General features: G+C 39.0%; 1 protein-coding gene across 1 annotated transcript in view; it reads left to right on the top strand.

Annotated features, from left to right (window-relative positions):
• LOC103604765 (dedicator of cytokinesis protein 1) overlaps window positions 1–14,178 on the top strand; it is a gene marked incomplete at its 3' end in the record, with an annotated part of 96,949 nt that extends 82,771 nt beyond the window's left edge. The window contains exons 22-23 of the mRNA XM_008589333.1: window positions 5,406–5,540; window positions 14,070–14,178. Of these exons, the coding sequence (XP_008587555.1) occupies window positions 5,406–5,540; window positions 14,070–14,178 (244 nt within the window). The remainder of the gene's footprint in view (window positions 1–5,405; window positions 5,541–14,069) is intronic.
• Between the last annotated feature and the right edge of the window lie 435 nt (window positions 14,179–14,613).

Raw genomic sequence — 14,613 nt, 5'->3', positions numbered from 1 at the left:
CCCCCCCCCGGGGGGGGGGGGGGGGGGGGGGGTGTCAGGCAGCACCTTCTCATTCCAGCAACCAAAACATGACCATGCAGGGTTTATGGAAGGGGCCTGTAGACTGCTGTAGATATGGCCTGATTTCGTAGTGTGCTCACTTTCAGAATCCTGCTTCTTGATTGAACTGTGGCCAAATAGCTCTTCACAGATTGGACTTCATACTTTAATTTCAGAAAATGAGAACAGTGGATCAGCTTACCACACTGCATCCTATGTCCCCCTGTTGTCATCGGCCTTCCTGTGCTGTGCTGTTGGGAGAGAGCAATGCTCTATTCTCACGGGTGGAGAAATGACAGTGGGGGGGTTTCTGGCACGTTACTCAATGGGAAAAACAAAAAGTACCATTTTATCTTTAAATTATGATGGGACCGAGATACGAGAATCAGTGTCCTCTCCTTCAGTCTCTGGAATATGCTGAAAAGGAAGTTTTTATTTTGGAAAATAAGTATTCTCCCCATGGTTTGATAAACTAGCAACTTCCAGTGGTTCTTAAACAATTTGAATCTGAGTGTTTATACCTTGAGATACCACAGAGTCCTTTTGGATTCACATGGTTCTACCCAGATCATGGGAGGTGGCCTTTGCGTTGATGATGTGCTTGTGGTCTTCTCTGGGCCAGCTGACATCTCGTGCTCAGTGATACCACAGAGTCCTTTTGGATTCACATGGTTCTACCCAGATCATGGGAGGTGGCCTTTGCATTGATGATGTGCTTGTGGTCTTCTCTGGGCCAGCTGACATCTCGTGCTCAGCGTATCGCGGAGGGTCTCCTGCCCTCCTACCCACTAAAAGGCCTTGGCAGGCCTGGGTTTATGTCAGACTCTTGTCCATATAGTCTCTTTCCTTGATAAATGTTGAGATCTTTAGGCTTTCTTCCCGGAGAACTCCAAGAGAAGAAAGGAAAGATTTTAGCAACGGGCATGACTTTTTAACATTCTGCCTCCAGCTCCACTACATGGGAGTGGTCAGTACTGGTCCGAACGAGAAGGGAGGGAGCTTTGGGGACTGTTCTTCCGTAAAACCAGCATGCCTGGACTCCTTTCTGTCTGTGGAGTTACCTCTTATGGAGCTGCTGCGGGCTGCTCTCTGACATAACGGATGCTGCGTTTGGTCTGCCTCTCTCTAGCTAGTGCCAAGGGGTTTGATCTTGGTGCACTTATAGGATGGCCTGGCAGATAGATTTATTTTCTGGTCCTGGGTCATTCTCCTTGCAATCATGATTATTTGTTGTTCTTTACTTTGATTAATCTGTTGGAAGAATTCCGAACATGTATTCTATGGAATGTTTATTCCCTGGGTTGTTAATAGGTGTAATAAGAAAATGTGTGTGGTCTAGTAAGTTTGGGAAAATAAGTTAAACCAAGTAAAGCAGGCTTTATGCTAGGACTTTAGATGCTCTTCTGTGCACTGAAACCCACCAGCAGCAGCAGATGGTAAGCTTTGCTCCCTAGCTGCTGGGCCAGCAGATTCTGTAGCGGGAGGATCTCAAAGGCTCTTCAGCGCTCTCTCGCAGGAATGCTCATCTGAGAGTTCCAGGTTTCCTTGCTAGAGTTCTCTAACCTGATCAGTGTTAGAAAGGACTGCACGACCACTCAGCCACCCAAAAAGCCTTTTATTATGATTCATCAAATCATGAAATAGTTACTCATCATCCATAATTACAGTTGAGGTTGCTCTTATAATGTCTTACTATATTAATCTGGATGAAAAGTCTGTCCCATACTGGTTCACAACTTAACTTGACCTGCTGTGAGTACCCTATTGGGGCACCTTTATGAATATGGTGAATATTTAAAAGCTGCAGTGAATGCTTGTTGATTACGTAAGAATTGATTGTCTGGAGAAGTTTGGTTAATGGATAGTCTTGTTGGTTGTTGTCTCACTGGTTGCACTTATGCTGGTAGTGTTTGGACAGTTTCTCTAAAAACGGAGACTATATTGAAGTTAACTTAGTTGTTCTTTTATGATTTAGAAGGCATTGCTTGAGAGTCATCTTTATGAAGGGTTACTATTTTATAGGCCAGTAGTGTCAGAAAGTGTAGCAGTTTGGGCAGAATTGAACATTGCTTCTTCCCATTGCGGCCTTCATAGTTTAAAAATAGCACATGCTCAATGCAAAAAAGAAAAGAAAAAAAAATCTTCTATTACCAAAATGTTATATTGCAGGGAAATGAAATTTCCTTGTTTATGATGATACATATTGGAGATAGCCACTGTCTCTGGATTTATTTTCCATGCCTCTATTAATGTTATGATGATGACGATGATGTCTGCTTGTTTTACAAAATAGCATCATGTTATTTTTGATTATTTAAAATTTAAAATGCTTTTAGCTTTAAGTCTCAGTATACTATGAAGAAAATTCAGCATGTATTTATGATAAAACCTCTCAGCAAACTAGAAATGGATGGGAACTTCCTCAAATCTGGTAAAGAACATCTAAAAAAAGTTATTGCTAACTTCATACTTAATGATGACACATTGAAAGCTTTCCCCCTAAGTTCTGGAACAAGGATGCCTGTTTATTATTGTACTGGCAGTGGTGTGGTAAAGCAAGAAAAAGCAATTCAAGATAAAACAGTTGAAAAGATAAAGTAAAGCTATATTTTCTCACAACGTGATTATATGCATGAAAACCCTAAAGAGTCTATTTTAAATAAGCCCCAAACTAACCAAACAAAAAATAACTTCTAGAACTAGTAGGTAAACTTTGGAAAGTTGAGGAACAAAGCTTGATTTAATCATTCTACAATGTAAGCATTTATCAAAAATCACATTGTATACCTCATAATTATATATAATTGTCATTTGTCAGTTAAGAAAAATAAAACTATATTCCCAAACAAAACAAAGAAAAATCAATTGTATGTATGCAAATAATTGGGAGATGAAATTAAAAGTACAGTACAATTTACTGTGTTATCAAAAAAATATCAAATATACAAAAGAATACATTTAATGATAGGTAAGTGTGACTTTTACACTGAAAACTGCAAACCATTGCTGAGAGAAATTTAATAAATAGAGATATATACTATGTTCGTGGGTTGAAAAATAAAACATTGCTTGAATGTACATTTTTCCCAAATTTATTCTATAGTTTCAACACAATCTCATAATCTTAGTATGCTTTTTTGAAAAATTGACTTGCCAATTTGAAAATTTATGTGGAAAGGCAAAATATCTAGAATACCCAAATAACTTTTTGGAAAAAGAACCAGATTTCAAGACTTACTATAAAACTGCAGTAATCAAAGTTGTGTGATATTGGCATAAAGATGGACAAAAAATTCAATGGAAGAGAATATAGAATACAGAGTAGACCTCAGTAGACCTGCTGTTTTGCAGTTACTGTTTTCTTTCAACAGTGTAACTGGCTTTTTTTCCATGTTAGTGATAGAGTCTTCCCTTCTGGCCCTATCTCTTGTATTTAGCAGCTGTACAGTATTCTATTGTAGGGATGTTTTATAATTTATTCAACCTGTCCTCAAATGATGGACCTTTGCATTGTTTATATATGAGGGTGTTTCAAAAACTTTGAAGAAAAATAGAATTAAAATATATTATGAATCCTTCCATGAACTTTTTGAATTACCCTCATTCTTAGTAGTGCAGACCGTGCTGCAGTAAACATCATTTAATTCATTTGCAATTGTTTCTGTAGGACAAATTACTAGAAGTGGAATTGCTGTTGTCAAAGGGTTTGAATATTATAACTTGCGATAGATATTGTGATATATATGGCCAGTTTACTCAAAAAAGTATTGTGCCTATTTATCCAACCAGCAGTGTTATGACTTTCCCACATCTTGTCTCTACTAAGCAAGCATTTTACTTCTTATCTTAATTTATATGTATTTATTAATGAAATCAATTACTTTTGTTTATATGTTTGTTTAAATTAACCTTATCACATATTCTGAAGCTTCGAATAAATCTGTTATCATTTTAACTTTTGGTTATTTGAATTACAGTGAAATAGAAAAATTTTAATGCTTTTTTCTTCGTTTTTACCAAGGAAGTTTTATAAAAACTCTGAACTAAGCCCTTAAAATAATTTAAGAAGCTACGAATCTAAGTCAAGCTTCCAACATTAGTTTATTTGTACTGTCTATAATAACTTCTGTAGTGGGATGGGAAATTTACAAATAAGTGTGATCAATTTTTATCTAAGTTGTATAAACTTCTTTATTATGGAAAATGTTTTAAATATTTTTATGTAAGGGGGTTGCTTGTTTTTAGATCACAATTTATAAGTATATAAACTAAGAGAAGTATAGTCATTTTGCTTTTAAAACTAAATATTTTGGGAGGATCCTATTATTATTAAATGTAAAAAATATTTAAAAATCTTCTCATGAACCACCAATAATTCTCATATATTGTTTTTACTCTTTCATATAGGAATTCTTAGGACATTCATTAAAAATTTTAAAATGTTTCCTATTTGAAAAATTACTTCTAGGGCCGGCCCGGTGGCGCACTGAATAGTGCGCCGCTTGGGAAGTGCGGCGGCGCTCCCGCCGAGGGTTCGGATCCCACATACAGACCGGTTCCCGCTCACTGGCTGAGCGAAGTGTGGGAGCAACGCCGAGGGTTGCGATCCCGTTGCCGGTCCCGGTCCGGTACGGGGGCGACACTGAGGGTTGCGATCCGTTGCTGGACACGGAAAAAGACAAAAAAAAAAAAGAAAAGAAAAAATTACTTCTAAAATTTTTATTTGCAGTGTAAACAATCTAGTTTTGGAAAGATCAACTAAAATGAATAGAGGTGGCTGAGATGATTTCTAATAACAAGTACTGTTGTGTGCCTTTTTTTTTTTTATTGTGGTAAAATACACATAACCTCAAGTTTACCTAACCATTTTAAAGTGTACAATTAAGTGGCATTTAGTACATTCACATTGCTGAGAAACTGTCACCATCACCACCCAGTATGAGAACATTTTCAGACTAATGCCTTTTTGAAAAAAAATTTTGTGGCTGTTTTCTGATGAGCACCCCTTCTATTTTGTTGTTTAACATTGGTAGAGTTCGTTTACCTGTCTAAGTTTCAGCTTCCTCACCTGTAAGATAAGGTGATACTACTGCCCTATAGTGCTGTGAAGATTGAAGTGGAGCCTATGTTTAATGTGCTTAGAACGACTTGTGAAGCCTAGAAAGTGCTTATTAAATACTCAGACCGTGCTCCTCTGAGAGATTTCTATCAGTCACTTTATCTGATTAGGAAATGAATGTGCATATACTTACTGATAAGCAGAAACCAAAACCAAAACCAAAACAACCTCATTTGTGTATTTGTTCATCAGTTGAGATGTTCAATTTTGTGAACTTGTCATTAATGTGTGTTTCCACTGTGAATAGGAAACTGACGAAAGTATTAAGGAACTACGTGGACAATGCCGAGAAGCCAGGCATCAGTGACCAGCTGTACAAAGCTATGAAAGCTTTAGAGTACATCTTCAAGTTCATCGTGCGCTCCCGGATACTGTTCAATCAGTAGGTGTCACCGTGCTGGCTCTTGAGTGCACTTTTGGGAAACGCTTTACTTCCTCCTCCTCTTTCCCCTTCTCTCCCCCTCTGTTTTTCCCTTCCTCTGCCTGCCTTCTTTCCTTGCTGTTGAGCACGAGAGAAGTGCGAATCCTAGCAACACTGGGTGGGGCAGTTCATTCTTGCCTCGACTGTGCCCTGTGTGTCACATGCAGACGCCGACAAGGGAGTGCACTGTTCCCGGGTCTGAACTGTGTGCGTGTAAGTCAGACATTCGTGATGCTTCACGTGTGGTACCCAGGTATCTACTGCAGGCTCTGAAGCTCTTTTCAGTGTATCTTCATCTAGCAAAAAGCCCTAACAGAACAAGGACAAATAAAATAACAAACAAACAACGATGAGGAAAAACCAAAGTCAATTTAAGTGGCCTCTTTGGGGAGACTCTGGGACGTCCTTCCTCTCTTTCCCACAGCCAGAATGACGTTTTAGTTCCAGAGACGCATCTCCACATATGAAGTTTCCATGCAAAAGGACTTTCGGGTATTGAAGCTTAGTGACACTTGCAAAAGGACCTTCGGGTACTTAAGCTTAGTGACACTTTCATATGCAGTCTGGATGAACGTATGAATTATTTTTGAACTTTAAAGTAAATTGGGGCATTTATGACTTCATTATTTCACAGAGAACATTCATATTTTTTCTAGGTTTATATACAGATTAAGAACTGTGCTAAAATAAAAAAGCTTTCTGTCGGCCCATGACATTTCACTCTATGATTGAAGAGACGTGAAAAGGGGGTGCGTTGTGCATTGGGGTGTTGACATCGATCACTCCGCTTGTTTCTTTTGGAGGATGGCTACTTTGTGGGTGACCTACCAGGAGTGATGTTGGTGGTTGTTGGTCATTTTAGGTGGACGTTGTTCCTGTAGTGAGTTTTAGACACAGAGATGGAATTCATGAACCAAGGTCCCTCTGAATTATCTCTAATTAGTGAAAGTTGGTAATTGAAAAGTGTGGACCCAAATCAGCAGCTTCCTATTTTCACTTTATTTTTATTTGCCTGAAGCAGATGTGTCCAGAAGGGCCCAGGAGAAAGGGAAAGAACTCAAAATTCAATCTTACGTATACTGTGATACATATAAAGCCAGAGCAGCAAGTTACTGGCTGAGTGTGGACCTACACACGTCACAAACCAGTTGGTAAACACCACTGACCGACCCAAGGGTCGTAGCCCCCTGTTCCCAGTCAAAGAACTGAGTGTGTTTATGTCCACTCTGGGGTTCCCACAATTAAAACCAGCCTCTATGCTGCCGTTTTTACACATGAAGACCCAACATTTGAGGGCATCGTGCTTTTGTATCCTTGACTGAGCTATCACAGGCTCATTCTTTTATTTTATTTATATGGATAGTCATGACCCTGTTGTGGACTGGAGCTTTCTCTTTTCTTAAGGGTGGAAAGCCATCAATGATTTTCACACTATTAAGTGTGAAAAACAAGCTAAACTAGGTTTTGATTTCCTATATTTTGTTTGATGTTATTTCAATAAAATTATTTTATGAAAATGAACTTCTTGGCACCCTCTGTCTTGCTCGTGTGTGTTTTCCCCACTGATTTTAAGTCTGTGATTACTCCAGACCAAAATCTGCAATAAGGGGGTAGGATGAACTTGAAGGCAACAGTCAGGTGATACAGATTTTATTGTGTTTTATTTGAAAAACTTTTAATCTCTGCAGTTTGTGATAAATATGCCATTGAGGCAGGGGTTTGATGAGGCGTGTCTCCTCTGTAAATACACTGCTGACTTTCCATTTTATTCAGAGACTCATAATTAAAAGACACGTGCATTGATCATTGGTGTTTTTCTGCTGTCGTACTAAATGCTGTAATCTTTTTCATGATAATGCTGCTTTAGAAAAAATGGAGGTCACCCTGGCGGACCAGTAGTAAATTATTTCTCTTTTTCTCTCTTTAATCTCTTTAAATTTTAAAATGTGAATGGCATAAGATCTTAGAACCATGGGTCATTAACTTTATTTAGCTTGATCAGTCTTATAGGGGTTAGGAATATGATTGGCTGCGTGTAACAGAAAATTCCAATGTAAGTGGCTTAACCAGATGAGGTTCACCTTTCCGTCCCCCACACAACACAGAGCCCAGGGGAAGAATCCAGAACTCATGCACTTGCTCCCAGATGTCCTTCTGCCCCACCATCCTTAGGGCCTGTCTCCTTACCTCATGGTGCCACGGTGGCTCCTGCTCCTCTTGGCATCACATCTGTATTCCAGGTGGAGGAGCAGGGAAGACAAGGAAGGAGCCGTGCCATCCACTGTCCTGTGAGACAGCTCCCCCATCCCTACAGTGTCGTGTATTTTTGCCTCATTGGCTGGAACTGTGGCCACCTACGTGCATGCAAGGGAGGCGGAAGAGGATTTTTAGATGGGCTTATTGATGCTTTCAACAAAATTGGGGTTCTTTTGGAAAAGGAGTAAGGGAGAGATACATAATGGGTAGGCAGTTCACATTCTTTTCCCCATACTTTTAACCCAGAATGTCTGTTACCTCTTTCCTGGTTACTAAATCCTACTTAAGTAGGCTCTGCAGAGGCTTTTCTTGCCTTCTATCTTGGGGGTCAGTCTCTGAGACTCCTGTCACCAGTACCTCTTTGGTTTTAAGTCATTGGAGTCCTAAGCGATCCATAGATGGGACACAGTTCTACCAGGTTATGTAGAAATGGGGCAGTATACTCAGCCGACCCTTGCCCATGACCCAGGAGGTGTATGTGTTCATTGAAAACATACATCTCAAAAGTGCCTTCATTCTGGTGCTTGGCAACATGGTACAGGCCCCTATCTCTTTGACTGCCTTTGTCTTGATGTGGACCCAGCAAGAGCTGTGCCTGATTCCAAATTGAGTTTCTTTGCTGGGATAACTTGTTTGTCAAAAGAGCTGAGACCATCGAGGACATGCAGTGGTCAGAAGCCAAGGAGCAGCAATTGCTAAAAGGCAGAAAGGCTTCCTGAGCCTCCCTGGGGCCTTGTCTGGACCTCTCTGACCTTACCCATCCAGATGCTGCAGTCATCATGGTGCTGTCGACGGTCTCATCCTCCTCTCCGTCCCTCTCTCCTTCTCTTCCCTCCCTTCTTTGCCCCTTCCTTCTTCCATAAATACTGAACTTCTGAGCCCCGACTGTATCCTAGACTTTAATAGTTTATTGACCGTATTTTTTTTCTCTCTAAATATTTCCTAAATGTGGCTCTTGGCTACCTTCTACGATTCTTGAGGAGAGAATATAACATTTTGTTGACAAAATGTAGAACACAGTTGTAGCCCCTTTGTGTGGATATGATAAATACTTCTTAAATTTATTTATTTTTTAATAAGCGTTAGTTGTTCTCTACCTATCTATCTATGCATTTATTTATGGCAGCTGGCCAGCATGGGTTCCAAACCCTCAACTGTGATGTTACAACACTGTGCTCTAACACTTGTGCTAACCGGCCAGCCCCCACTTCTTCAATTTAAATCTGTAGTCGAAAGCTGTCGAGAAGGTGTTTTAGCATCTTACAGTTTTATGGTAGGAAAAATTCCCCGACCTTACTGTCATGGGCAGTAGGGCTGAAGTCCTTTAGTGCTCCCCTGCCTTGCTGTCCTCCTGACCCTCCCTCCCTGTTGTCCTACCATAACATTTAGTTGTTTCTTTCTCTGTCATATGGAAGGCTTAATTTTAGATGAAATGATGTTCCTATTTTGTATAGTCTACTTAGCAGTCTCATGTCCCACACAGATGTCTAGAATGTGTGATCTGTAACTAGCTCGAAGCAGGTATGTGTGGTGTTTTCAGAGATGGGGAAGAAGACAAACTAGGGCTCTCATTTTCTTACCTGCAACACATTTATTACCTTGGGCGAAAAACAATCGTGCTCCCAGCTGGAATTGACAAGTGTGCTTTTCTTTTTGCAGTTGGAATAAACTTTCGAGATGTCTTGTTTTTCCTTTTCTTTCAGAATGGTCTGCTGTGTTTTTAATGTAATGCAGTAGCTTTGCTAAATTCTAGGATAATTGACAGTAATTATTCTTCCAAAGAATAAAGAGGTGAACTTTGGAGATGAAGATATTGAAGCTTATCACTGTTATCTTACTCTCTTTCTTGCTATGCAATTTCATACTTTTGGTTTTGTTTACAAGGCTCATGTTGTTTTGAGATGAGAACAGCAGTTTAAAAGCTCTGGCCCAAAGACGTTTGGTTCCTGGAGAACCCACTGAAAGATTCTTGACAGCCAGGGGCACTTCTCTGGTTTTTGTTTGTCTGTGTTTTCTGTGTGGGCGGATGACATTAACTAGAGAGCCAGAAAACAGACACGTCCTGCACCATAGCTTCTGAATCAAATGACTAAATCTAGTTATTGCTTGGCTCTTTTTCTGTCTTTCCTGTGCTTTGTAGAGTTTTGCCTGTCATCTGGTGTTAGCTTTGTGAATAATTAGTTATTGATCATGAATAAGTTGTGCAGATCTGTCTTTTTGCTATCATTCCCTGGGCCACAAAATACAATGTAGTTAATATACAAAGACCCTGTCATCCTTGGTAATGAATACTTATTTAAATAGGCCAAGGAATGAGTAGGTTTATTCATCTATTTATTTATCAATATGTTCTTGAGTTCTTTCTTCCCAGCCCTTACTCCATCTCAAGGTAGGTCAAACAAGTGATTCTTCCTGGTTTATTTGATAAAACCAAGAGATGAGATTTCAGAGACTTCCCAGTGATCTTTCATTACTGAAAGGTGCTTCAAAGGGATTGCTTTAAAATGCTAACTCTTTATATGTTCTAAACATGTTGGTTGACAGTAGAAAAACTGATGATTAAATTTTCATCCTTGAGAAGTTCTTGGTAAAATTTAAAAAAATATTAAAGCCTCATTAATTATGCTTTATAGATTATGAATCTGTGTTATTCAGAGCATACAGATTTATAATTGTTATGTCTTTCTTGTGGATTTACTTCTTAATTAATTTGAAAAGTTTATCTTTTGGTTCATGTTTGCATGGAATACCTTTTTCTTTTTCTTTTTTTTTTTTTTTTTCCTTTTTGTCTTTTTTCGTGCCCGGCAACGGATCGCAACCCTCAGTGTCGCGCCCATACCGGACCGGGACCGGCTACGGGATCGCAACCCTTGGTGTTGCTCCCGCACCTCGCTCAGCCAGTGAGCGGCTGGTCTGTATGTGGGATCCAAACCCTCGGCGGGAGCGCCACTGCACTTCCCAAGCGGCGCACTGTAGCAGTGTGCCACCGGGCCGGCCCGGAATACCTTTTTCTATTATTTTATTTTCACCTTTTCTGTTTCTTTATGTTTAAGGTCTATCTCTTTATAAGCAGCATATAGCTGTATTTTTATTTTATCCAGTCTAGCAATTGAGTATTTTATTCATTTACATATAATATAATTAAGTAATATTTTGGGTTAATATCTATCATCTTCCTATTAACTTTCTCTTTTACTGATTTGTACATTTCCCTTTTCCTCCTTTTTAGCCTTCGTACCAATCAGACTGCATTTTATCAGCCCATTTTCTGCTCTCTTAACATGTCTGTTAAACATTTTTCTACCATTCTTTTAATGATTGTCCTAGTGACGGTAACATGTGTGTTGGACTTTATAATAAGTAATTCAGATTATTACTGTTACTACTCTCCTTATAATGCTAGACATAGACATGGCTAGAAAAGTAGAGCACTCTAACTCCATTTACTTCCTCCTATCTTTTGTGTTGTTATTGTCATGCATTTCAGATCTACTTATATTTTAAACTCCATAAGACATTACACTATTTTGTAGGTCAGTATTCATTCAATATGTTTTATATTTATGATTGTTTTTATCCTTCCTTTAACTTCTTATTTTGTTCTGAGTCCCAAGAACTCCCTGTAGAATTTCATTTAGTGTAGGTCATCTATAGTCTTTGCTTGCGTGAAGATGATTTATTTTATCTTTGTGTTTGAAGGATATTTTCATTTAATGTGGTATACTAGGTTGGCAGTTATTATCCTCCTCCAGATGTTAGTTATTCCATTCTATTTTGGTTTTCATCATTTCTGGTGAGAAGTCAGCTTTCGGACTTACTGTTAATCTTTGAAGGTAAAGGGCATCTTTTTTCCCTCTGGCTGCTTTTACAGTTGTTGTTGTTTTTTTTCTTCCCTCTGTGATTATTAGCAGTCTTACTATGGCTGTGGGTTGCATAGAAATGCTTTGCTTTTTTTTTGCCCTACATTGGATTTTTGGATTTTTGGATTGGTGTCTTTCATCAGTTTTGGAAAATTCATGGCCATTATGTATTCTAATGTTGCATTTGCCCCATTAGCTCCCTCTTCTTCTGCACTTCAGTTACATGGATATTAGACCTATTCATTGTATCTGTATATCCCCAGCACTATTTTTTGCATTTTCCTCCTCTATACTTCTGTTTAGTTGTTTTTCTGTGGAGTCTTCCATTTTTCTAATTCTGTCTCTTGCTGTGTCTTCTACTCTCTAGTTAACCCATATAATACATTCTTAGTTTTAGATATAATATTTTTTAGTTTTGGAATTTCCATTTGATTCTTTTTGTAAGTTTATTTCTCTACTAAAATTCTTCACCATACCTTTTATTTTCTCCATCTTTTTATTTTCCATCTTTCTATTTTCTCTGTTTTAAAATTACTAGTTATAGTATTTCGATGTTCTAGTTAGCTAACTACAATATCCTGGTCACCTGTGGATCTATTTCTTTTGTCCTCTTTTTTTCTTTGATTTGGCCATGTGGTCTGGTTTTTTGCTGAGTTTAGTAATTTTTGTTTGGAGGCAGGACTGTGTATAAGGGTACTTCAAAGAGTTCATGGAAAAATAGAATTAAAGATAATACAAATCTTTCCATGAACTTTTCAAAGACCTCTCATATATGTAAAACTGTAGATAGAAACTCCAGATGATGTGACTTTCTTCCAGAGGTAATTAACCTGTGCTTCTAGGCAGAGAAAGTGGGGCTGACCACCTTACTCTGATCAGAGACTGTACATAGTCAAGGCTTTGTTGTAGCCTGGTAAGCCTTAGTCCCCATTGAATTTGCCCCTGGCCTCTCCAGGGTTTTCATCTCAGAGTCTGCTGTGTTACCTGGGCCCTTCTCCCTGGCAATTTCCAACTCCAGCCCTTTTTCTCTGAAGACTGATAAAAATTCCATTCTGCTTTATAGGGGTTTTCATGTTGTTTTTTAGTCTTCCACCTCATGCAGTTCCAGTTCGAGGAACTGGCAGCTGTCCTGAGGGGAGAAATGAGGACATGCTTGAAGCCTCCCTGTGTCTGTACCAGTTGCCAAAAGGTCTCCATGCCACCCGTATGCAGGAGGTCATGACTCCGTAGTTTTGTTTGGTACACCATTTAAGCAAACCCCAATTTGAAAACCCTTATTTACAAAACAGATACACTAGGTTGCAATTTCCCATTTTACACAGAATTTGTTGTTTTACAGTGGAGCTCATTTGAATACAAGATTACCTCTGGGGTAATTAATTATCACTTAGTTTACAAAATTTTCCATTGTACACAAGTTTTCAGGTAGGGTATGCTTTTAATTAGACAGAAAACTAGTCTGTATTAATAAAACATCTGAGATACAGTATTTTAAAATGCAAGTGTGTTGATTTTTAGTAACACAACAACTTGAAGTAACTGCTAATAAATAATTTATAGATGAAACTTATGAGGCTACTTCAGAAAGTTTATGGAAACATAGAATTAAAAGATAATATGAATCTTTCCATGAACTTTTTGAATACCCCTCATATTATAATTAGCAAAATATATTAGCATACAGGTAACCAGTTTACAACCTCATTGTTATCCACTTATTGAATGTACTCCACCTCTTGAAAATTTTCCAGTTACCACAGATTCTAAGATGAATGAATTTGTGTAGTATCATTACTCTGAAATAATGTAATTTTGAACGTACTGCTGTAATGTCATTTTCAGTGGTTATTAGATCATGTTGAATTTAGGCAATTAAGTGTGATGTCTTTGCGATTGTCAATTATGTGACGTTATGGGTTTAAAAACACTTACAGAAAACACACCAAAACATTAATAGTGTTAATTCTGTGGGGTGGGATTAAAGCTGAATTTCCTCCTTCTCTTCCTGTCTTTGTCGCTTCCTCCCTCAATTCCTCCTGTATATTTCTGTACATGTTCCACCTTATTCAGACTTACACAATGTATTCTGTTGTGGTGGCAAAAGCAATAAATAGCATCGTTAAGAATCAGTGTCTTTAATGTGGAGGCATAGCTCTGTAGTTGAGTGATCTGCATTGATCTAATTGCCCTCCATGTTTCATAGATGTCGAGGAAATGGCCTCACATGCTAAAATGTCACCCAAGCAGCTCCCTTCATGGCTGTAGGTGCATGATCAGAAAGAGTGGAGGGTTTTCTGCCAGACCCCTCAGTGTAGTGTGTTTCTTTGCAGACTATATGAAGCCAGACCCCTCAGTGTAGTGTGTTTCTTTGCAGACTATATGAAAACAAAGGAGAGGCTGACTTCGTGGAGTCTCTGCTGCAGCTGTTCCGATCCATCAACGACATGATGAGCAGCCTGTCTGACCAGACGGTCAGGGTGAAGGTAGGCGCTGGCTGTCCGTGCTCAGGGTGGACGTTTCCATGGTGGGCTCCTGTGCAGGGCGCGAGAAGGGGCTGTACATTTGCACAGCCCGTGCTTGAGCAGGAGGCCCAGAAGTCTCTTTTGTGGTGAATATAACCACACTCTGTATGTAATGAAATTCTTTTTCCTTCCTCCCTAGGTGCTCTTAAATATTTTCATTGCTTATCTCTTTGCTCCTTGGCAAAGAGAAGTTCTGAATTTACTTATTTCAATGTGGGGGAATTGATGAGAATTGTGTTTTATTTCTAAATCATCTGGGTACTCGATGTCTGAGACGATGTGGGAGGCAGAGGCTAGTTGTCCCTCAGGCATGTGTCAGACCTCAGGCCATGCCCTGGAAATGGTGTCACCTTGTCCTTCAGCACATCTTTGCCTCTGCAGAAGAGCGTTCCCATG

Source organism: Galeopterus variegatus, unplaced genomic scaffold, assembly GCF_000696425.1.
Source record: "Galeopterus variegatus unplaced genomic scaffold, G_variegatus-3.0.2 Scaffold5379, whole genome shotgun sequence".
NCBI lineage: Eukaryota > Metazoa > Chordata > Mammalia > Dermoptera > Cynocephalidae > Galeopterus > Galeopterus variegatus.
Note: the sequence above shows the minus strand (reverse complement) of the source record. Positions and strands in the feature narration are given on the sequence as shown.